We start from the raw sequence: 23,208 nt of genomic DNA, 5'->3' as shown, positions 1-23,208 counted from the left end.
GTTTAAAAAAAAAAAAAAAGACCTTGTATGTTAATGATGGTTGCGTTCCATTTAGGACCAATTCCGGTTCCGTGCTTGCTGGTAAACCGGCTGCATGATCTCAGCTCCTGAGTTTGTAAATAGCACTAGAGCAGGACCGTTATAGGGACTTCTCTCTCACGGACACGGCGCCACTCCTCTTGGCTTTCCGGGGCACTTAGTGGAACTGAGCCATTATTAATTCAGCTTCCCTCAGCTCTACAGAGGTTCCCAGCTTCTTTTTTTATCTGTTTTGGTTGACTTTCAGCACGTAGCCGTGTCTGATAAACCTGCTGAACTCTACCTGCACAGCACTGACAGAATACACAGATTTGCAAAAAGAACAAAAAAGTAACATCACTTAAAACACAGTTTATAGAGAAACTTTTATCTTTATTGTATTTGGATGGTAGCAGATATCTGAGAATGAATCAAACGTGGTCCAGTAAAACAAACAAACAAAAAAAATAATATCTACATGACTAGGTATCACTGTGATTTGCGTGAACTGGCCCTTTTAAGACGGTTGTTCACAATCTGTTTCAGGCCCTTACACACATTTCATTTCAAAATGACATCTCTGAGGAACAGTTCTTCTTGTACAGCCCGGTTGGCAAAACTGAACTCGTGTGCCGTCGTGACAGTTATCAGGAGTGTTTCGCTTTATTAGGTCCAACTTGAATGTGTCTTTTAACAAAGCAGTGGAACGAATTGAATTCAGTGGCAGTACTGAAGATTGCTCAAAAAAAACATTCCCGCCCCTCCCTCTGTATATATTTAACACTTTCCATACACATGTCCACTCCACGAAACAGAGCTGTGCTTTTTACAATACATGTTGCGAATATTTCGACGTCCCACAGCAGGTGGCGGGTGCAACACGGGTCCTCTCACAACGGACAGGCGCGTCCGTCCACGCGTCCCAGAGAGAGAGCGGCAAAGCATGATTGGTCACAAACTCGCTGATAGATATGTTTTCTCTGCGGCAAAGTCACACTTAAAAAATATAAACATGTCTCCATCTCTTGCAGCTTCGCCGAACTCACAATTATTTTATTTTTTTTTTACTTTACAGTTCTGAAGAGGGACAGACCCGAGGTGTTTGTCAGACCTTCACACACTTAAAGCTGAATGGATGAACGTATGAAGAGTCCCGTTCCAAACTGAGGTATGCACCATTCGCCAAGACATCAATTTATAGCGTTAAAATCAATAAGTAATCTGTGTTTGACAACTTAAAACACATTTGTTTCCTTTACATATATATATATATTTCTATTCTTTGATTTGGAAATGAACTCTTCATACCTGCAACTGAAAGCACAACAACAAACAGTCAAAGAATTTCACTGTGATTGGACTTGATTATAACATGTGCTTCCATCTAACACTTTGAGTAAGAAAATTTATATCAGTTTTAAAATATATATAAAATGTGGCGGCGTCGGAAAACAAAAAGGAGCAAAGCTGAATGGGTGGAGCGCTGCATGTGGACGAACACACACACACACGTTCCAGCTTAAATCTCGTGTAACACTTTGTCTATGCGAAAAAGTCTTAACATTTAATATTCTTCTTTAACATCAAGGAATGTTCAAGGACAAAAGAAAAGCTTTTTTTTTTTGTTTTGTTTTTATATATTATTTAGAGTTTTCCACCTGCACGCGCTCCATCTTCAGTGTCTTTTCACTGTACACCATCTGAAGCATCTGTAGTTTGGAGGTTATTTTCGGATGAGCGAAGTCTGCGCTGTATGTGTGTATGTGTGTAAAAAGTTTGTGTTTGGGCAGGCGTGAAGCAAGAAATGAGATGTGGAGTTCCTGTTATTTTTTTCCTACCCCTCCCCCCTTGTGGTGTAGTGTCTTCTCAAGGGTGTGGGCTGCACAACATCTGATCCGAGTCATGATTCACAAAAAAGAGATTAAGTGTGATTTTTTTCTTTTTTTTATAGGGAGAGGGGAGTGGGGCAGGACAGGACAGAGTCGACCCTTTCCCCTCCCCATCCACCGTCATTTGACACATTCCAGCCCCAACCCCCCCTCCCCCTGGATCTGGAGTTCTGTCCGTGGAGGCCAGGTGAGTTTAGGCCTCCTATGGATCCGGGAGCAGCACCCGGAGCAGGCAGCCGAGACCCAGCAGCAGGGAGAGGCTGACGGGCTCGGCTCCGCGGTCCGAAAGGCCCGGGGATGCCCGGGGAGTGGAGTCTCCCTCGTCGCCCCACAGTCTGTCGTTCTCGTTTACCTGAGAGAAAACATACAAATCTGGTTACAAACTTAACCCCTGTGGGAGCAACTATGTGAGTAAAATGGCTTATTTTTCCCACATTCACAGCTGAACGATAAGATGAGCAATGACACAGCTACAAGAGATGTTTTTTGTTTTTTTTGCAGTGAACAGAAACTCTTCAATTGGCTGAGCTCCATCTCTGGATTATTTGCTTCCTCTCTTTTATAGTAAATCTTTATGAATATACATTTTTTTTTGTATCAGTTCAGTGTTCTGCTGGGAAACTTTTGGACCTGGCATTCATTGGTGTGGATGTTACTTAGACATGTAGCACCCCCACGAGAGGAGAGGTACACCCTGGACAGGTCTCCAGTCTATCACAGATCTAACACACAGAGACAGACAACCATTCACACTTGCACCTACGGCCAATTTAGAATCACCCGTGAACCTAACCAGCATGTCTTTGGACGGCGGGAGGAAGCGGGAGAGAACCCACGCAGACACAGGGAGAACATGCAAACTCCACACAGAAAGGCCATAGATGGCCGATGGATTAGAACCCAGAACCTCAGTACTAACCACTACACAAGGCAGACACAATATCAGGAAGGTGGTCATAATGTTATGCCACTGCAACAATAATCCTGGAGTTGGGTGCATGCCTTCCCAATGTAGAAGAAGGTTGGCAGCCAGGATAAGTAAGACTGTAGGGATGACAGTTGGCTGAACAGAACAGAAGTTGAGAAGGACGTCATGAGAGACATGTCCTGGATGGACAATAAGTACAACACAGAGTCTATGAGAGAGGTTTCAGAGACCACCACATAAAGACTCAGCTCTTGCCGCAAGGCTGAAGAAGTACTCCAGAGAAGCTGAGAGAATAAATGTCTTGTTCTCCAAAGACCTATCCAGGCACTGACCCATGCAGAGCTGAGACTGAGCAATACATAAAGGACATGCTGAAGAAAAGAGGCAAAGCCAAGTGGCTGGCTGACCAAAGCCTACAGAATATGAGTCAGCCTTTCAAAAGTGCACATGCAACAATGAGTCTCAAGAGCTGTTAACAATAGGTACTCACCCAGAGAGGCTGACACAAGTCACATCAATCCTGATAATGAAGGATCCCCACAAAGGTACAACAGCTTCAAACTAGTGGCTGATAACCGGCCTCTCCGCAACATGGGAGCTACTCCCAGGCTTCACAGCAAATCTCACCAGGGAAACAACAACAGAGAGTCAAAGCAGCAGCTACTGTTTCAAAGAGAAATCACCCAAGACTCCCAAGACTAGGTAGAACCTGAGCACTGCCTGGATTGACTACAAGAAAGCCTTAACTTAATGCCCGACACAAGGGTACTGAGATACCCCTGAGACACTCCCAACACATAATAAAGCAGGGTGTAAGGGCGATGCAAGCTGGGACAGCGTTCTCGAACAACTGTGCCGATTATGGGTCACGAGTCCCAATGGGACAGACCATCAAATGTGTTTGAGAACAACAGAGCTTCGAGTTATAGACTGACAGGGCAAGGTGTGATGGCTGTGGTAATCCCAGCATCTCTTTATACAACATAAACAAGACGGAGCATGAGTAGAAGGAGAAACTGAGGCACTTGTCAAAGGGGACTACAGGAGGACTGTGACCTTCAGACTGGGAGGTCCAGCAGACACCAGGACTTCTAAGGTCTCTGTCTGGAGGAGTGCAGTCAGGGGATAAGTTAAGATACTGTGCATCATATTACCTGGAGAAAATCCTTACTAACCTTAAAACTATTTAGCCTGTGGTTCCTGCTCGCGTACAACACACCAGAATTGAAATGCACAGCATCACCTCCTGCCTTAATATGTGTTGATTTGATTTGTCAGAGACAAGCTTTAAAATAAAAAATGTGACAGGATGTCTGCCGTCATGACTAATTTACTGCTTTAATTAACGGGTGTCGACTCTGTGACACTTTATATGTGAACCTCAGTGGATACGGGACTATCGGGGAGCAACGTGAACTTTTCCTGTTTACCTTAATTCAGTACCACAATGTTAACTTCAGGAGGAGGAACTGAGCGAGTGTCCTAGTTGTACATTTAGCTAGTGAACTTTATTTATATCTGTTGGCACATTGTCAATTATGTTTTTGTTTTTTTTTAGTTCCCATTAAAGAACCAAATGCTAGGACGTAATTTCTAACGCCTGACGTGAATTATAATATTTATACATTTTCTCCTCATTATTAAAATCTGCAGTACTGCGTGTATGTCCGACAAAGTTCAGTCACTGTTTACATCTGCATCATATGGGCTCATTAGTGACTGTTTATACTCACATACTTTTATTTACTTGACTTTTTAATAGCCTGTTTATACATGTAACTGCACACAGCATCTAGAATATTTTAAGTTGAGAAGCGTGTATACATTGGTGTGTGATCTATGGATCTGTTCTGTGTTATTTTTATTGGAAAATACATTCATTGACTTTGACTTAGCCGCAACAAGATCTAAAGACGTCATTGGAGTCAATTAAAACTGCACCCGATTCTTAAATCCCCCTTGATGCATTCATGCAACATTTCCCACATGAGAAATGCTCAATAGGTTGGTCTCTAGTGAGCTGTAGTCTGATCAATGTATTGACTTTGTCGGTCAATACGAGCTTGTCACTGAATGTACACCGCATATACACACAAACACGTTCTGCCCTTACTTTGACTAATGTTGTTGGTTGAATTTACTATTAACAAATGAATCCTAAGAGCTTATTATGGATAAATTAGTTGTTAAACATTTTGTCTCACCATTTGAGAGACTAAGCTTGAGACCAAAAAGCCTGTGTCTGTACAGTGGACTTCATCAGCTTACAGGTTTTTATGTAATTGACAAATATTAACACGATCCTCTAAACTCCTACATCCATTAAATTCTATATTTAGAGAGAAAATTACATTTACAAAACTTGAACTTTGTGCATTTCCAGCAATTAAAACTATAATGCCACATACTGGACTACTTTTAAAGTTTTTGCGCCCTTCACAGTTTTCTGCAGATAAATTACTCAAAACACCAGAAAGTAGAAACAGAACCCAATCAAATGAATAAAACAAACACAATAAGGCAATATTATATATCTGTGAGGTGCCAAAGTAAGTGCACTTACTTACATTTTGCTGCATCTGGGCCATTGATGGGCCAATGAATTGTGAATTCTACCAGTGAACTCTAAAAGAAATGTCAGGACATCTGTCCATGAGCTGAATGTGAAGAGAAACTGGGTCATGCAGCAAGACAACGAGCCCAAGAACACAAGTGGTTCTACAAAAGAACGGCTAAAGAAGAACAAGATGAATGTTTAGGAACGGCCAAGTCAAAGTCCTGACCTTAATCCAATAGAAATGTTGTGGAAGGACCTGAAGCAAGCAGTTGATGTGAGGAAACCCACCAACATCTCAGAACTGAAGTGGTTCTGTTCTGAGGAATGGGCTAAAATTCCTCCAAGCTGCTGTAGACCACTGATCAGCTGTTACCAGAAACATTTAGTTACAAGGAGGTCACAGCAGATACTGGAAACAAGGCTTCGCTTACTTTTGCACCTCACAGATACGAACAAATGATTAATTTTCTTCAGTAAATAAATGCACGAATGCTACTTGATGTCATTGATTGGGTTCTTTGTCTACTTCCATAATTTGTGTGACAATCCACTGATGTTTTGAATCATTTTTATGCAGAAAAATGTTTTCAGCAGTAAAGGTAAACCATTTCATCTTGGGATAATATTTCTTTCTTTCTACATTTTCTTGATTTAGTGTTGATACCTACAATTGAGATACTCAAAAGGCTCCTTAGTGAATTTGTTGCTCAACTTTGACAATGTTCACAGCTTCTGTTCGTTTCATTTCAACTTCTGAATGATCCAGATTTTGTAAATCCCATCCATGTGCTGCTCCCACTCGGTTACAACAAGCACTCAACTTATCTGGAGCTGGATGACCTAATTCTGAGGCCGTCCCTGTGAGTGTGTTTGGAAAAGGTTCACGTTTTCAGTCTTCCCATCCCGTCTCACCTGCGTAGGTATCTGTGCTCGCAGAATGTTCTGCTCTGTTTCCATAGAGACGCCCGGGGCGGTGGTTGCCAAGTGTGGGCTCTGGTTGTCCGTTGCTGGGCTGGGTATCCCCGGCTGGCTGCCGCCCGTTTTCACATCTGATCCGTTCCCGAAGGCCAGGATGGCATTTTCTGGAAGACGAGAGCAGCAGAGATATTCTTTTTAAAACGAGACCTGACAGGAAGCTTAATGGACACACTGAGGCTAAATTAGACTCTGGTCACTTTTAAATCATCAGCTCTTGCGTCCTTTTCCCTTTCTCTCTGTTATGACTCTCTAGATGCAATGTGTCACCTTATAATTATAGTACAGGGACTATAATTACAGTGTGATTAATCTTTCATGGTGACTCATCATGAATTCTCTTTAATCTAAAGCTTTCATTTCAAACTGCATTTGGCATCTTTTTAAAAATCTATATTTTTTGCAGTCAATCTGAATCATCAGGTGGCACTGGAACCGATGCACGACTACCAGAACTCATAAAAAAATTAAATAAAAAAACTTCACACACATACATTTATTCTGCTCACAGAAAATGATGCATGAAACAGCAGCGGATTCTCCATCAGTAAAAGGCAAATCTCTAAATAATGGAAGTTCATCTTCTACACATCTCCATTGCTTCCTGAGACACCCAGTGTAAGGAAGTGCCTGCAGATGTGAAATATATGTCATTCATATCTGGGATATAAATTTTAATATTTTATTCCTCAGGCAAAAACCATTGTGGCTTCCAATCTGACAGGACTCTACTGTCTGCCATTACACGAGACAGGGAGATGTGTGAGCAGAAATTGCCTTTCCTGTGTGGAGGAATAAATGTAACTGCACCGTGGAAACACCTGTCACTTTGGCCAAACAGAAGGGCTCCAGAGTAAGTGGCAGATGGACGCTTTGGCTTTAATTACACAGATCTCAGAGGCAAGAGCTGCTGCAAGTCAGATATAATGCAAGCCCACTTAATGCCAAATTTGAACAGGAAAATTTAAGAACTCTGGCCATGATATAAACTAATGAATAATCCATTCCCTTCCAGCAGGCTGGCTGGCCGGCCCACCTAAATATCTGAAGGATAACATTAAAAGAGGCAAAATAAATTCCCAATCTGCTGACTTGAACCAGTTTTGAACCTCCTGCTGGTTGCATCTAAAACTGGCCGCTGTGTTCATTCTTCTACACCGATCAGCCGCAACATTAAAACCACTGACATTAGAAGACCAACAGATTGATCCAGCTCCACTCCCACAGTGAACGCTACAGGACGTCAATCATACACTACTCTATACAGCTGTACAACAACTCAACTTTCTGTAACAGATAACTACATGCTATTCATGTTAATGCACATTATTGCACCTTATCTTCACCTATTTTTCTTTTTACTTGTGTTTTTTTTTTTTATGTGGAACTGAGCTACTGTGACCAAGCAATTTCCCTTGTGGATGAATAAAGTCTAAGTCAGTAAATTGACCATCTTGTTCTGCCGGGAAACTTTTGGACCTGGCATTCATTGGTGTGGATGTTACTTAGACATGTAGCACCCACCTAGACCAGACCAGACCAGGCACCCCCACCCCATAGCAATGACACTCCTTGATGGCAGCAGCCATCCCCAGCATCCACACACAAAAACACTTTAGGAACAACTAAAAAAAAAAACATGAAGAACAGCACAAGGTGTTGACCTGGCCTCCAAATTCACTAGATCCCAAACTGATCAAGTATCTGTGGGATGATCCACAGAGGCCCCTCCCCTCAAAGGCCCCCCCACTAACAACAGGACACCATCAGAAGGCCCATGTCCATTCTCTGATGAGTCACCACAAGGGAGACTTACACAATGTAATGAAGGTGGTCATAATGTTATGCCTGATTGGGGTACAGGTTTGAGAGAAAAAAATTGCACATAAGGTCGGAGGAAAGTGCAGGTATGTAACTTTAAAAAGTATAAACATCGCTTTCTTTGTCCGGGCGTCTAGAGGACTGAAAACAGCTTAAAAAAAAAAACACAGTCAGAAATGGTGTTTTCTTCCGTTGACTACAAGGGGGATGACAAGTGGCCCTTTCCACGCTCAAAAAAACAAGCTCAACAGTTAAAGATGCTTTTCCGTTGCTTTTAGTGTGTTTTATAGATTTTAGAGCAAGTGAAAGATGTCAGAGGTACAAAGCCCTAGGTCTACACCAAAGGGAACCACTCTCTCCCTGAGAAAACATGATCTGGGAACCCATCGGCCTCTGGGGACCAAAGACCAGTCGTGTTTCAGGGCTTCGGGGCCAGCAGATGTCCAGACAATGTATAACGGATATCCAGTGCTGGTCATCGTTTACAGTGTGACTGGTAACTTGAGACGTGAGAAAGGAGTCGAGAGACGACATCTGCAAAGGAGAGATTAAAATCCACTACAGCGGCTATGGTCCCAAACAGGACGTCTTGAACTTAAACGTCAAGAGACTATAGGAGGTTGTTCTGCATCTTTTTCTCTCCACATGGACTCAACCTGCTCAAACGTGATTGGTCAATACTACTTGGACTACAAACAGAAACTATAATGTTTAGTGAGGTGACACTGCCCCAGGACTGACTGAACAATCCTCATTTACAGTTCAGTCTCTTCTTCCATAACTCATCTGTGTCACCATTTAACTCATTTGCATAACAGCCAGTATAATATTCTAAGCGGTAGACCAAAAATAAACCAAGTGGGTCAACTGGCAAATCAAAGCAGACGGGGCTTTTTTGGGGGCGGGGCCTTAAAGAGCGTTTTAGGAGCGAGAGGAGATGAAAGAGGACGTAGTACACAGAATGAGAAGACTAATGCACGCTGAGATCATTAAAGCCCCGACATACATTTGAGGACCAGTAAATGAACATAATGTGGCCTCTTTAAAGGAACATTTTTATTTAATTTGGAGGCTCTGGTTTGATAAGAGTCATGATGGAGGGTAACTGCTTCTCCACCTCCAGTAAAGACCAGCACACAGCTGTTTCCCTAAACCTTCACTAATGGAAGCAAAGTAGACTAAAGAGAGAGAGAGAGAGTGCATGTGAAGGTATGGCTTAATAAGTGGTGGGAGGTTTTAGAGAGTATGATGGTTTTCATGTGGCCTTGTAAATTGTTTTCCTAATGGTATTTGGCTCCACGCCCTTCGAACACTCTCCCACCCGACATTCAAAACGTAGACTCTTTGACAACCTTCAGATCTGGACTCAAAACTCATCTTTTTAAAATAATTAATTCCATTTAATCTGTTGTCCCTTTTATCTAATTTCTATATACTTTTAAATCTGTTTTTATTTCTATTGTATTGTTTTATTCCTATGACATAAAGTGGCCTTGAGTGCTCTGAAAGGCGGCAACAGATATTTGGGTTTTAGCAATTTAGCAAAACTTGTTGGTTGGGCCAAGTCATTGTTTTGTGTTGTTCAGAAATAATTTAGTTAGATGGAATTATTGAGATGAAATCTTATGGTTTCTTGAATTTTAGATGTTTTTAAATCACCTGTGGTTAGTCGTCGTTAAGTGGCTCTTGATGGAAACGCATACTAACCCACTACTCTCGGTGAATCAAGAATCCCATTACCAACATCCCACCGTTCTTCAGTCGACACCGTTGACGCCAAATGTGTTTGGATGAGAGAAAAGAAAAGAAAGAGGACAATCCTTCCAGTTTCATTCGTTCACAACACCTGTGCTTCATGACGCATCTAGCCCTGGAACCGAAAGGTCCTTCATACGTTGTTTAAATTCACGCCCGGTTCAATTTATAATCGAGAAGCAAGTTATATAGACTTCTTGCACAATGATTGATTTTAAAGTAAGGTCAAACTTACATGAATTATGGATTTTTTTTTATTTTTATAATATATACATTTTCCAGTGCTTTCGATTGCTCAGTCGAAAACCAAGGACGTACACTCACAGACCCTCACAACCCACCACGACTCTCTCTTCAGTAAAAACTAAATGTGAGCACCACACAGGGTAGCGGCCAGTGGCGTGCCAACGCACAAAAACCACCAATCTGCTACAGTACTAGAAGGGAAAAGTGGAAGTTAATCAGATCATGTGAAAGGTTAATAGTTTGTTGAAATACTGTACAAGTTAGAAACTGGTGAGATCTTAACTAATGGAGAAAGATTATTTTAAAGAACAGAAAAGTTACGAAAGAGCAGGAACATGGCTGCAGTCGGTCGCTGCCCTTGATTGGGCCGACACTGTGCAGCACGGTAAAACAGCATGCATCTGAGCCACTTCAGAATACACTTAACTCTGTTTGCTCTGCTTAAGACTAAGACATCACTAGTCATGGGTGGTGAATATCAAGTCCAGCCCACGAGAAATGTGACGTTAGGACTGAAACACAGTGTTCCAGCTGAATTAGTGCAACTGAGTCATAACCTGAACGGTGTTTACTAAAAGTAAAGTAACTTCATCTGCTGTTACCAGCACTGATCTGTAAAATCCAGACATTCCATACACCGATCAGGCACAACATTATGAACAGGAGAAGTGAATAACAATTAAATCATCTTGTGACAGTTCAATGTTCTGCTGGGAAACTTCTGGACCTGGCATTCATTGGTGTGGATGTTACTTAGACATGTAGCACCCACCTAGACCAGACCAGGCACCCCCACCCCATAGCAATGACACTCCTTGATGGCAGCAGCCATCCCCAGCATCCCCACACAAAAACACTTTAGGAACAGCTAAAAAAAAAAAAACATGAAGATGAAGGTGTTGACCTGGCCTCCAAATTGACTAGATCCCAAACTGATCAAGTATCTGTGGGATGATGCACAGAGGCCCCTCCCCTCAAAGCCTCCCCACTAACAACATTGTGTTCCCAGACACCACAGGACACCCTCAGAAGGCCCATGTCCATTCTCTGAGGAGTCACCACAAGGGAGACCTACAATATATTAGGAAGGTGGTTAAAAATTTAATTTGACTGCACCTTAGCCCAGACTGAATGTTTATTGACACAGACAAAGGGGTGACATTCATTTCTGCTAAGTTGTTGGAACAGATTTTTTTTTTGGTAATAATTTAGAGATAATTTTTCCCTTTTTCACAAAAGTAAATTGAACATCTGTTCCTGTTTTGGTGTAACTCGTTTAAATAAACAGATGCTTTAGTTGTTTCGGCTTGAATCCTCCTCTGACTGAAACATAACGTTTCACACCCTCGCTGCAATAAGATGATTAGAGGAGTGTGAGACGCAGACAAAAGACACCTTTAAGTGAAAATAGTTCTGCTTGAAAAAGTAAAACTAAGTAGAACAAGTCCTTTGTAATTAGGATTCCTGCAAAGAAAAGTAAAACTGGACTTTAATGTGCTTAAAACCCTAAAAATAAACCTTTCTGTATCTTGGTCTGTCAGTGAGGATGAGGGCTGATGATCACTGTGAATATTTAAATGGACCAAAGGAAGCAGACTATGACTGGGAGGATTATTACATTATCTGTGTTCAGTGCAATGTATAACTTACTGTCTGCTGGATTTATATGGTTTTATACACCCCAAAGGAAAGCCATTACATCAAGTTCATGGATTTACCACAAGCAGAATGACTGGTGACCACATGATGAATTAATATTCTATACGCATTCATTTTCATTCAGCTAATGGGCTACTCAGTGGCAATTACATTTGCATGAAAGTCACTTCAATTAAAATGCGCTCAAATGAAGACATGAATGAGAGATTCATCAATTAATATCCCCCCAACTTATACTGTAAGATGGATGTGGGTGCTTAGAAAAAAAAATTACACCATTATTCCATCTGTTCACAGCCAAGACTCTCAGATTTCTAGAAGCGACTCGCTGGTTATTAGGGATTGGATTTTTAGAGCCGTCGGCGGAGTATCGGGGTGTGACACTCAGGCATCGATTTATCTCAGGATCATAACAAATTGATCCATTCTCCTGAGATAGTTTGCTTTTGCAAACAAAACTGTGCAGCAATCAATGCCGAGGCCTCGACTCCCTCCACTGGTGCAGCGCTGAGCATCAAACTCCAGACAGAGATAGAGGTGGTGACCTGAACGCTCCCGTTGCCAGCCCTGCAGCTAATTAGTTCTGCATGCTGCAACAAACCTGCAACGAGGCAACGGAGAGGAAAACAGATTGAGCTCGGCTGAGGGACTGCATATATTCACACCTTGCAGAAAATGCTGCGGACCAGCGTCTTAATAGAGCCGTGGGTCATTACCGTTGGTAGGACAGGTGGGGAAGTATACCAGTGTGCAGTTAGCGCTCTGCAGCGTGCAGCCGTCCCCCAGCAGGCTGACTGATGAGACAAGCGAGGGGCGCAACTCCAGCTGCTCGCCACCGTGCCTCGCCACCCGCCGCCACAGAGAGATGAAGTGCCAATTGATATCTTTAGTGGTAAGCTGTTGTGACAGTTCCTTTGTAAATGTTTGGACACGGCTGTTTAAGCAGCGCCATCTCACATCTCTTTGACTTTAAAGTTTCTCCCCGAGGGCTTTTTTTTTTTATTATTTTAAATTGCTTCAAAGGCCCCCCCGCAACCCCCCCACCCCACCCTCACCAGCCCCCAAGGCAAACTCTGCAGAGCGAATCCTGTGCATGCCCCTGTCCTGTCCCCAACCTGCCCGACGTATCACTGGCTACCCTAACTTTTTTTTCCTGTAACAATTTAACTTCTAGAAGAAATCTAAAATAATTGCAGAAATAAATTTGCGTCACCTCCATATGTCCTCTCATTTTTCCCTGACGCACTCGGTTTTCAGAAAAGGAAGAAGTCCTGAGCTGCTGTTCTGCATAGTGATGTTGCTATTATCCTTGTGATGAGGAGGTAAGGCGGGGTGACAGCTGTTTTTAAAACCTGAGTGCGCTCACCCCAGAGTGGGATTTCTTTTTTTTTTTTACCCCCCCAGCAGTTTCTCACTCCCCTGCCTGCAAACAACTGTATTCTTCCCCGACACTATTCCCTCTATCTGCCTCATTAGTCCCAAGGCAGGAAACCAAATTAGGCTCAATTACAAAGTCATCAAAGGCCATCTGAAGTCCTGTCTCAGCAAGCAGGCCCCAGCACGGAGGGGGTCGGCGTGTAAAATAAAGCTGAATTCAGTCACAAGAAGATTAAGCACCAAAAGAGACCAGGAGGACTCGTTTAATTGATGATGGCGGCGTCCACTCGCAAGACAGAATCATCACCAAAGGACAGGAGAGTCTGTTTGGCTCTCGTGAAAATGAATAAAACATAATTCATTGTACTCTTTGTCATTACACGAAGAACATCGGGGAAAGAAATACATTCAGGAGGCCCTCTGAGGGTGGATTTATGTTCCCAACTGTTGGCTCCAAACCCAAACCCTCCTTGCCAAATCATTATGTACCCTTTCTCCCCCAGAAATAGAAGCGTGGCCTGCCGGTGGCTGGCAAGAGAGACTGAATTGAGATGAGAGCGCGACATGCATCGCCGGTCCATGAATCGCCTCTCCCATTAGGAGCCTGTTCATCCTTATTATCACGTATACGCAGTTCGGCTTCAGCCATTTGTTCAGGCAAAAGGAGAGAAGCGATTTTTCTTTCTTGCTCAGATGCAGGGAAATGAGGCCAGTCAGTCTGAGGTTTGTTTTTTTCTGGATCTCTAAGGAGCTTACAGTAAATAGCACAGAGGAGCTGCTGCAGCAGGTCTGAGTCCTGACTGCAGGATGCACATGAGGAGTCTCACTGAAAAAGAAGACATCTATCAAGCAGGTGGAAAACATGTGCGACTACTCTGGGAGGTTTAAGCCAGCGCCAGGATAATGTACGTGTAATGTGTCTCCTTCTATGAGGAGCTGGGTCCCTGAAAACAGCAGGACTACTTCAATAAATATCCTCCTGTCTGTTGTTGAAATATTGAGCAGTGCATGTCAGGAAGCAATGATTCTTTTCAAATGTCTAAAAACGATCTGTGTCCACAGATACAAATGGTTCTTGGCACATTGTCATAATACGTTTCCAAATTTGCCACTCACTTCTACGGGCAATTTTGGTTTGTAGGTGTTATAGGTGGTTTAGGCTTCTGCGTCAATTTGATGCCATAGCTATGGCAACAGCCCAGACCCTAACGCCATGGCGTTGTGGTTACCTTCCCAGAAATGTAACCATAAGAGCTGTGACTGGTCTCCTTGGTAGTAGCGTGTTTCCGCTTTAGTATTTCCGGCTGCTTCTCCATCTCTGCAATTTTCAAATTGATTGTTTTGGATCAATAAAGATGGAACACATGGAGGAAAGGTTAACTGAGGAGGTTTGGAGATACAAACATTTGTACGACTCGACTTCTGTGAAATTTTGGCAAAAGTTTCAGTCGCCATTGTTGAAAGTGAAGCAGGAAGTAGAAACAAGAATTAACCCGACTGGCAAAAAAGACACAGTGCCGACTAGTGTTTGGTGGCACAAGTATAAATGGTTTGCACCGTGGTAGGCTACGTACGTAGGTTACAGTGTCAAGAAAAATTACATAAGTCAAGAATGAGAGGAAATTTTTACAGCTTTGCACGCCAACTGTCACTGGTACAGTTTGAATCATAAGAATCATAAACTGGTGAGAATGAGTTGAGATGAGTGACACTGCAGCTGCATCTGTCATAGCTGGATCTGATTTTGGCCAGACAAAAACAGAAATCTCACTCATTCTTCTTTAAAACTAAGATACTGTTAGTAACACTGACCATCATTCATGTGGATGTTACTTAGACATGTAGCACCCACCTAGACCAGACCAGGCACCCCCACCCCATAGCAATGACACTCCTTGATGGCAGCAGCCATCCCGAGCAGGATGCAGCCTGACACAGACACACACACAAAAACACTTTAGGAACAACTAAAAAAAAAACATGAAGAACAGCTCAAGGTGTTGACCTGGCCTCCAAATTCACTAGATCCCAAACTGATCAAGTATCTGTGGGATGATCCACAGAGGCCCCTCCCCTCAAAGGCCCCACCACAGGACACCCTCAGAAGGCCCATGTCCATTCTCTGATGAGTCACCACAAGGGAGACCTGCACAATATTAGGAAGGTGGTCATAATGTTATGCCATTAAATGTCAGCTAGTTTATATAAAATAATTCCAGTTATTCAGCACACAGGAGCTTCTGGGCTGTGAATAAAATACTAGAAGACAAGAATTTAATCAGCACTCAAAGTAAATAAACTAGTTAGATGATGTTAATTATGGTCAAATCATTTATTCGTTCAATTAATTAACAATTAATAAGAGAAAAAGGTTACGCTGGCAAATTAAAAGATTATTATATATACACATATTAAACATAGAGTACTTATTAAGGTAAATGTGTCTACATAATTGTAGCTGGGGATCAGGGCCGACCCTGGCTATTAGAGTTATCGCTATGGAATTGTTCTATTTGTGGTTTCAAAACGATAATGACCATAATTTTGAAGTGCTGACTTTTTTTTTGGGCCACTTTTTCACAATCTCTGAGCTAACGTTTAACAGCCTTTTACAAAGTCGACGACAGCCGCTGCCGCTGCCTTCGTACCGGACGGTGTCACTGGCCGACAGCTTCTTTTTGTTCTAAGAGCCCAGAATAAACTCCAGGGTCTGTGACACCAGCAGCCATGGTTTGTATTGCCGTAGTCTTCCGTCTGTCACCGGTGCTTTGCTTCATTCAGACGGATGATCCTCTATCATCCCAGCAGGCTTTTATTTAGTTTTTATTTTTTTGCTTTTGTTGGTTGAATCAAAGCTACAAAGCAAACAGTAAAAGACACACAGGGGACTGATGGATAATTCTTATGTAGCATCAGTCACCATTTGTGCTGCAATGGATTCTATCATTGTATTAAAGATTATGTTCACGTCCGTGCGTCATCTAAACCAACAGATTTGCGTTAACGTATTTCTGCTTCACTCTGACAAGTTTTATTTCTGCAAATAAAGAAATAACGATCGACTCGAGCCAGGGGCCAGTTACTGTGCCGCTGATGTGCTTTTCAGGGACTACTGTTGGATTTTCCGCCAATAAAAAAATAAAAAAATAAAAAAATAATGGTGGAGGTCTACAGATCAGCTGTCAGATGGTCTGGGTAAGTCTCTCTTATTGATTAACAGGACAGTGGCTGGTTTTTAAACTGAGGCTACGAGTCTGAAATATATAAATAAAAAAAGGAAAAATGGCTGTGTTATTCTCAGTCCTTGGGAAATAAATGAATAAAATCTGTCTAGTGTTGAATTAATTAGTTTGAACTGTGCAAAGAAGTGAACAGTTAGACTCACAAATGAAAAAGAATACTGCTGAGTCAACCGCCCTTACCCACTGAGGAGTAAATGAATTCAGCGGTCGGTCCACGTTTTAAAAACTGTTGGGTTTAGTTTGACCTGGACACGCTCTCCGTCCTTCACCGTCATCTTTCTCTTTAAATCTCAAACCATTTGCACCTTCTGTACGTTAACTATGCTCCTGTCTCTCTTCTGTCTCGTCTGTCCTCGTACCATATGCCCTGTTTGGAAATTAAACGCCTGACACAGCGAGAAGCAGAGCGAGCATTTCTGGAGAACTTCAGCTAAAAAACTAAAAAAACAAAAAAAAAAACACGTTGCAGCACACGTTACCTCTGAGCTTTCAGGGAAACTTCAGCTTACAAGGTCGTTACAACCTGTTTCCAGACTTTTATACTAATACTGTAATCTAGTCAAGCTATTCTCCGTATACACCGATCAGGCATAACATTATGACCGCCTTCCTAACATTGTGTAGGCCTCCCTTGTTGTGACTCATCAGAGAACGGACATGGGCCTTCTGAGGGTGTCCTGTGGTGTCTGGCAACAGAATGTTGTTAGTGGGGGGGCTTTGAGGGGAGGGACCTCTGTGGATCATCCCACAGATACTTGATCAGTTTGGGATCTAGTGAATTTGGAGGCCAGGTCAACACCTTGTGCTGTTCTTCATGTTTTTTTTAGTTGTTCCTAAAGTGTTTTTTCTGTGTGTGTCTGTGCCTGTGTCAGGCTGCATCCTGCTGGGGATGGCTGCTGCCATCAAGGAGTGTCATTGCTATGGGGTGGGGGTGCCTGGTCTGGTCTAGGTGGGTGCTACATGTCTAAGTAACATCCACACCAATGAATGCCAGGTCCAGAAGTTTCCCAGCAGAACATTGAACTGTCACAAGATGGTTTAAATGTTATTTACTTCTCCTGTCAGTGGTCATAATGTTGTGGCTGATCAGTTTATGATGGCTAAAAGCTCTCTCTAGACTTCCAGCATGTAAACCATTGTATGTATTTCTTTCTTATCAACAGCCAAGAAGAAAACTGGGTATATAAAGAAATGTAAATAAATGTGGCAACCTAACCTAAACACGTCCACCTGGTTTTTGCTTATTTTAACTATAAAAAGGTCAGAAAATGTCCTGTGAGTAAGTGCTTTTGTCCATTTCTTTCCAGAATACCTGGTAGGTTCAGTATCTGGCAGTGATTTAATATTAGCTGCATGTTATGAGAGCGTAATAACCTTCCAGGAGAGGCGCAGGTGAAGTTACCGTAATGACACCACACTGGCTGTAAAGAGCAACGTCTCAGCTTTCCGATCGCACAAACCGTGACGTAATTACGGTAATCCAAAGTGCACTTGGGTTGTTAATGTAAACAGCTCCACAGCCCTGATGATTAACTGTCTGCAAATGTCACTGTACTGGTTATCTGTGCACAAAAGAGACTTAAAGATGGAGATGTGAGGGCAGCAAATGTAAAGAGTTTCATCATCTCTGTATCACCTGCCTGCTGTTTGTGTTACGGCACATCTAAGGCCTTTCTGCGTCATAAAAGTAACGAGGATTATTTTGTTCGCAGCCAGACTCTCTCTCTCTCTCTCTGCAGCTGTTACTCACTCAGGCAGACGTTGTCGTGGAAAAAAGCGAGGAAGTCGCTGCATTGCTCCCTGAGGTTGCCGCTCGCTGCGCAGGAGCACCAGGGTCCCACGTTGGAGGTGGAGTTGTCAAGGTAGTTGGGAGTTATCGTGCTTCCTGTTGAGGGGGAAGGAGAGAGAGAGAGCGAGAGAGAGGGAGAGAGGGATAAACAAAAAAGTTTCTGGATGTTTACAGACGCAGGCTTCTCATGTTCCAACACAATAATTGAATCTGAACTTAAGTTACAGTAGCTCCCGCAAATAGGAAGCACTCTCTCTGATTTCCTAGTCTTTTCTTGTTGGAGCTCTCCTACCTGCTGCCATGTTCCATTCTGTGCTACGCTCTACTTTTAAATCCCTCATTAAATCTGCAGTTTCTGAAGAAAGGCAAAAGAAAGACCGAGGAGTTTAAATTCAGGCTGATTTAATCTTGTTATGCTTAGCCTGATTATGACCTTACCCTGATTACGATAATCAAATTGATGCGTTTACATGGCAATTTCTATCATCGCGGCAAACCGCCTTAATCAGGTTAAGACTGAGTTATTAGCGCGCATGTAAATGTATTCATTGAGTGGGAAAGTGAGAGGAATTTAAAGGAGGAACAGATGAAAGCGGCGCGAGCAGAGACGGAGATATGGACTGGCAGGGTAGTTAATGCCGCTGCCTTTCAACAGCCAGGAGGGAACCAGTCAACACACGATAACAAGGCTACTCGCTTGAGTCAGCAGAGGTGTACTGTATATATGTGTTCCATTTCAAAGGACCCCGTACAGGGAGCCTGCAAACATTAACCTCAAACGCTCAGATCTGTTTATAACACGCTGAACTGTCATTTCATATATGCATATATTTGTCACATATATATATATATATGCATGAATAAAGGAGTTTACAGAGCATCATTTCCTTACTGAGGCTTATGCGTTGATGCTACAATAGATGTGGTCCAGGTCACGAGTACAGTAGCAGTTTAGCTTTTCTTGCAGCGTGTGAATTTCCTCAAACATGCATATCGGCTGCTGCAGGGCAGCTTGGCGGGCTCTGATAAGTCCAGGCGCCGTCACAGATGGTGAAATCTTTTTTTTTTTTATTATTATTTTTTTCATTCTTTTCCACCTTTTTCAGCAGGAAACGCCTGGGAAGTCATTCTGTGGGAAGGTTAATACAGCCCTGTAGCTTGTAAGAGGGCTGAGAAATAAAATTGCTGCACTTTGGGGCAGTGTGGCAGCAAAGTTCAGATTTACCTCCATCGATTTTCTGGGTTCCAGACTTGCAAACAACAACACCTCGGAGTCTCACTTCTACTTCAGTTGTCTGCCGTGGCCAATCACTGCAGCACAGCGTTCCGTCTCTGTCTTCCTTTATCTGTCTCCTTCAGTTCCCCCAAACACCAAACAACCATTTTTTCTTTCTTTCTTTCCTTCTCTCTTGTTGCAGTCGTTCACTGCGGCATTGTTGTCCCGTAATGACATGTTTGAACTGAGCGGTTTTTAACAACCTTTTGTGTATTATGTGATCTTTTGTCGTGTTTTTATCTAAAGCACAATAAGCCGCGTTCTCACTCCCACTCATCACCATGTCGGGGATAATTCTCTCAAAACAGCGGTCAATAGTTGTAATTGCGCTGCTTATAATGCCAACGATTTGGCCGGGCACGCTGCAGCCACATTAATCAGCGCTCCATCGATCATTGCGCCGCGCCTCTCATCACGATCCTTGATTCATTCTTTTGGCGCACTTGTCCTCCCGATCCGTCACAGAGGAGCCGGGCGTAGACAGATTTAGTTCTTACCTATCAGGCCGGTGTATGTTTGTAGACATGCTCCGTAGTTCTCCTGCTTGCAGCCACTGCTGCTCTGCTCCGAGGGTTGGCAATCATGCTGGAACTGTGCCCAGCGAGACCTGTGGGAGCAATAACACGCCATCCATCATTTACTTGTGCTTGGCTGCTGCAAACGTCGCGAGCGGCGGGGTCGGTGCTTTCTCTGAAACCCACAATGCTCATCTGCCTACCTATAATCCTATATCAACTCCCTGTGTCCTTCAAGATCTCCCCAGTCCTGCAGCCCCTCAGGCCCTACTCCGGTCCTCCAGTCACCCCTGGTGACATTCATCCCTCTTTCCCTCAACTACGTGTCTTCTGGAAGGCTGCCAGTCTGTAAAAAGTCAATGAGGGGCAAAGACAGGCCTTGGCTCTGCTCTCTCAATACCGTGGGCGCTGCCTGGCAGACCTGGCCGCGAGGAGATTAGACAAATATGGATCTTCCATATAAATTCTGCCTCGACGCTTTGCCTCCACTCCTCCGCCAGCCCAGACATCTACCCTCATCACCATCATCATCATCATCATCATACAAGGCTATCGTGGCCATCACATCACATCACTGGCCCCCGTCGACTGGCATTTGCGGCGGGATCCCCTGAGGGCGCCACAACTCTCCACCCTGCCCTCGTTTGTCATGTCATGGTAATGACGTGCGTGGAGCTCGTAGGCTCTAAGTGAAGGCGTCCTCCGCATGCCGCCAGTTAATGCCGGCCGACTGGTGCGGGATTGGTGGGCCGCGCGGGGGCCTTGAGATGCTCCATCCGTCGAGGCGGCGGTGGAGAATAATACCTGATCGATGGCCGTGACAGATGAAGCCCTTTGTCTTCTTGACATTTGAAGAGGAAGTAGATTAAATGCTAGCGACCATTTTCTGTCAGAGAGACAGAGAGAGCGGCTGACTGGAGGCGTCTAAGAACTCCATGTTCTTGGAGAAACGCAACCCCCCACCCTCCCCCTCCGCCCATCCCATGAATCTTAATGACTTCATAAGACAGTGTTAGTTTTCTGATTGGACAGTTTACAGTCCATTTAAAATTCAAATGAAATCTTTGCTTTCAGCAGCGTTTCACATTCACAGATTTGATTTAACGCTGCATTAATACGCTCACTCTGATAACTTGTCTTACACGGAGGGTCAGTTTTCTGTAAAACTACTTACTGATCCCGATGATGTCTTGGCTGTATGTTAATAAATATTTGCTAAGCGCCCTGGCAGGAAAGTCATGTGTGAATCCCAAGTGATAATGGCTCCTCTAATAATGACTATTTCACAGCGCCGCTCGTCGCCCGGCTGCTTCCCGTCAGAAAATGAATGCGGAATATAATTGAACCAATTAAAGACACTTAATGAGTATAACAATTGAATTAATTAAACGCAACTGACTAATTAAATCTAAATGAACATATCGCACCAGCCGGACCTATCTGCCAAGATACACAGTGGCTCTTTAAGGTCCTGAGGGAAAAGTCGTTATGCAACACATCAACAGGCCGCATCGTATTAAAGAGTGTTAGGACGCTGTCAAATCAACGCTGAAGTCAAGTGAGCTTACTCTTACAGTTCATACAAGACAAGTACTTGTGTCTCAGGCTCCTTTTTAAAAGACTGCATGCTTTCAGATAGTGTCTGGCACCGGTGTCTAGTAGGGGTTGTACTGACTAGTCAGTTTGTCATGACGCTTTAAGCTTCACGCCAACTAGTCGCTCATCACGTGACAATATCAACATGGCCGCCTCCTAGAAGACAGGTGAGGAGCCCAGTGGGTCGCTGCAGCAAACTAGCAGCGGTTCATCAAGTGTGTGGAAATACTTCACTAAAGATGAAGCTAAAGATACAACTAAAGTACTGCTGCAATGCATCTGAAAAGGCTAATGCTAACGCTAGCAGAGGAACGGTCCAAATCCTCTGGACAGCAGTCAATTAACGACTTCACTAAACGTCAACATCAACTATCTGATAAAGTTATTAGACCTTTAGCTGCTACACTATCCCATCTAACAACACGCTGTGGAGTACTATTAAATGCTACTGATGGTGCTGAGGTGCTGCATGTTTTTATACAGACTATACATATATGCACACATGCTCACAGAATGTAGCACATGAGCTGTCTGTTCTCAGCATATGTATTCAGGTCAAGAATATAGATTTCATTAATTTCTACTGGGTTTTTATTAGCGACGTCATCAGAGATTAGTTGGTATTTGTGCAACCGCTAGTGTCTAGTAGTGCGAGACACACTCTTCCTCTCACAAAGACATTGACTGCATCCACTTTCGAGCCTAAAGACGCATTAACGCACCGTTCACACACAAACAGCGAGGTGGAACACAGTTGCAACGGTGAACCTTGAACAGACTGTGTGAAAGGTGCTTTTGACTCCTCATCAATAACTCCCGACAACCTCTCTCTGTGGTTTACTCTGGCAAAGGAGAGTAAATACAGTGCAGGGGAAGCCAAGATGAAATCACTCTCTCTCTCTCTCTTTCTCTCTGTTTGGGACCATTTCCTCAAAAGTCAATAAGACAAAGTATTACGGGGCCAAGCAGTGTCAAACTTTACCAAAGTTTTACTCAGTGGCAGATATCTGAGTAAATCCACTAACTATAAGAATAAGTTTTTACGAGTGGCCCCCAACAACAACCAGGACCCCGGACCTGGTTGTAACTATCTGTTGTTTTATTCACTGCTGGAGTCTCCAGGGTGCGTCAGTGCCTGAGTCGTCAAGTGAGTCCCAGCCATAATAGGCTTAAAACAAACATCTCTGCAGAGCTTGTTTTAGAAGAGGGAAGGAACTAATGAGCATTTTAAAAGAAAATACTATCCAACGAGACCATGAAGGCTTCAAAACTGCTTTGCTACATGAAGACAAAGCACCCTGCACTAAAAGATAAGCCTTTGGGGTAATATAGTAGAGTAGTAGAGTCATTTTATTTGTTAATATGAAAGATATTCTCTGTATTTATTTGTTTATATTCACGAGGACCGGTCCATGGCGCTAAAGGTCGCAGACTGCTGATGTAAACAGACTTTCTCAAGAGCTGGTTTATAGATTCAACCTGCGCTACTTAACTTCCTGTCCAGCTGGACGGAAGCACAGCTCAAATGAATGGCTACGCTCCTCTATGTCAGCTGGACGTGGAAG

At 43.3% G+C, this 23,208-nt stretch overlaps 1 protein-coding gene across 1 annotated transcript in view; it reads right to left on the bottom strand.

Moving 5' to 3' along the window:
- Nucleotides 1–2,109: 2,109 nt before the first annotated feature.
- The window catches only part of gfra4a (GDNF family receptor alpha 4a), a gene marked incomplete at both ends in the record, with an annotated part of 142,151 nt that continues 121,052 nt past the window's right edge, over nucleotides 2,110–23,208 (bottom strand). The window contains 4 exons of the mRNA XM_084568667.1: nucleotides 2,110–2,259; nucleotides 6,305–6,474; nucleotides 18,218–18,352; nucleotides 20,030–20,139. Coding sequence (XP_084424793.1) covers nucleotides 2,110–2,259; nucleotides 6,305–6,474; nucleotides 18,218–18,352; nucleotides 20,030–20,139 — 565 coding nt within the window. The remainder of the gene's footprint in view (nucleotides 2,260–6,304; nucleotides 6,475–18,217; nucleotides 18,353–20,029; nucleotides 20,140–23,208) is intronic.

The sequence above is a fragment of the Chelon labrosus genome, assembly GCF_963514085.1.
Source record: "Chelon labrosus genome assembly, chromosome: 20".
Taxonomy (NCBI): domain Eukaryota; kingdom Metazoa; phylum Chordata; class Actinopteri; order Mugiliformes; family Mugilidae; genus Chelon; species Chelon labrosus.
The sequence above is the reverse complement of the archived record's forward strand: the minus strand, read 5'-3'. Positions and strand labels throughout refer to the sequence as shown.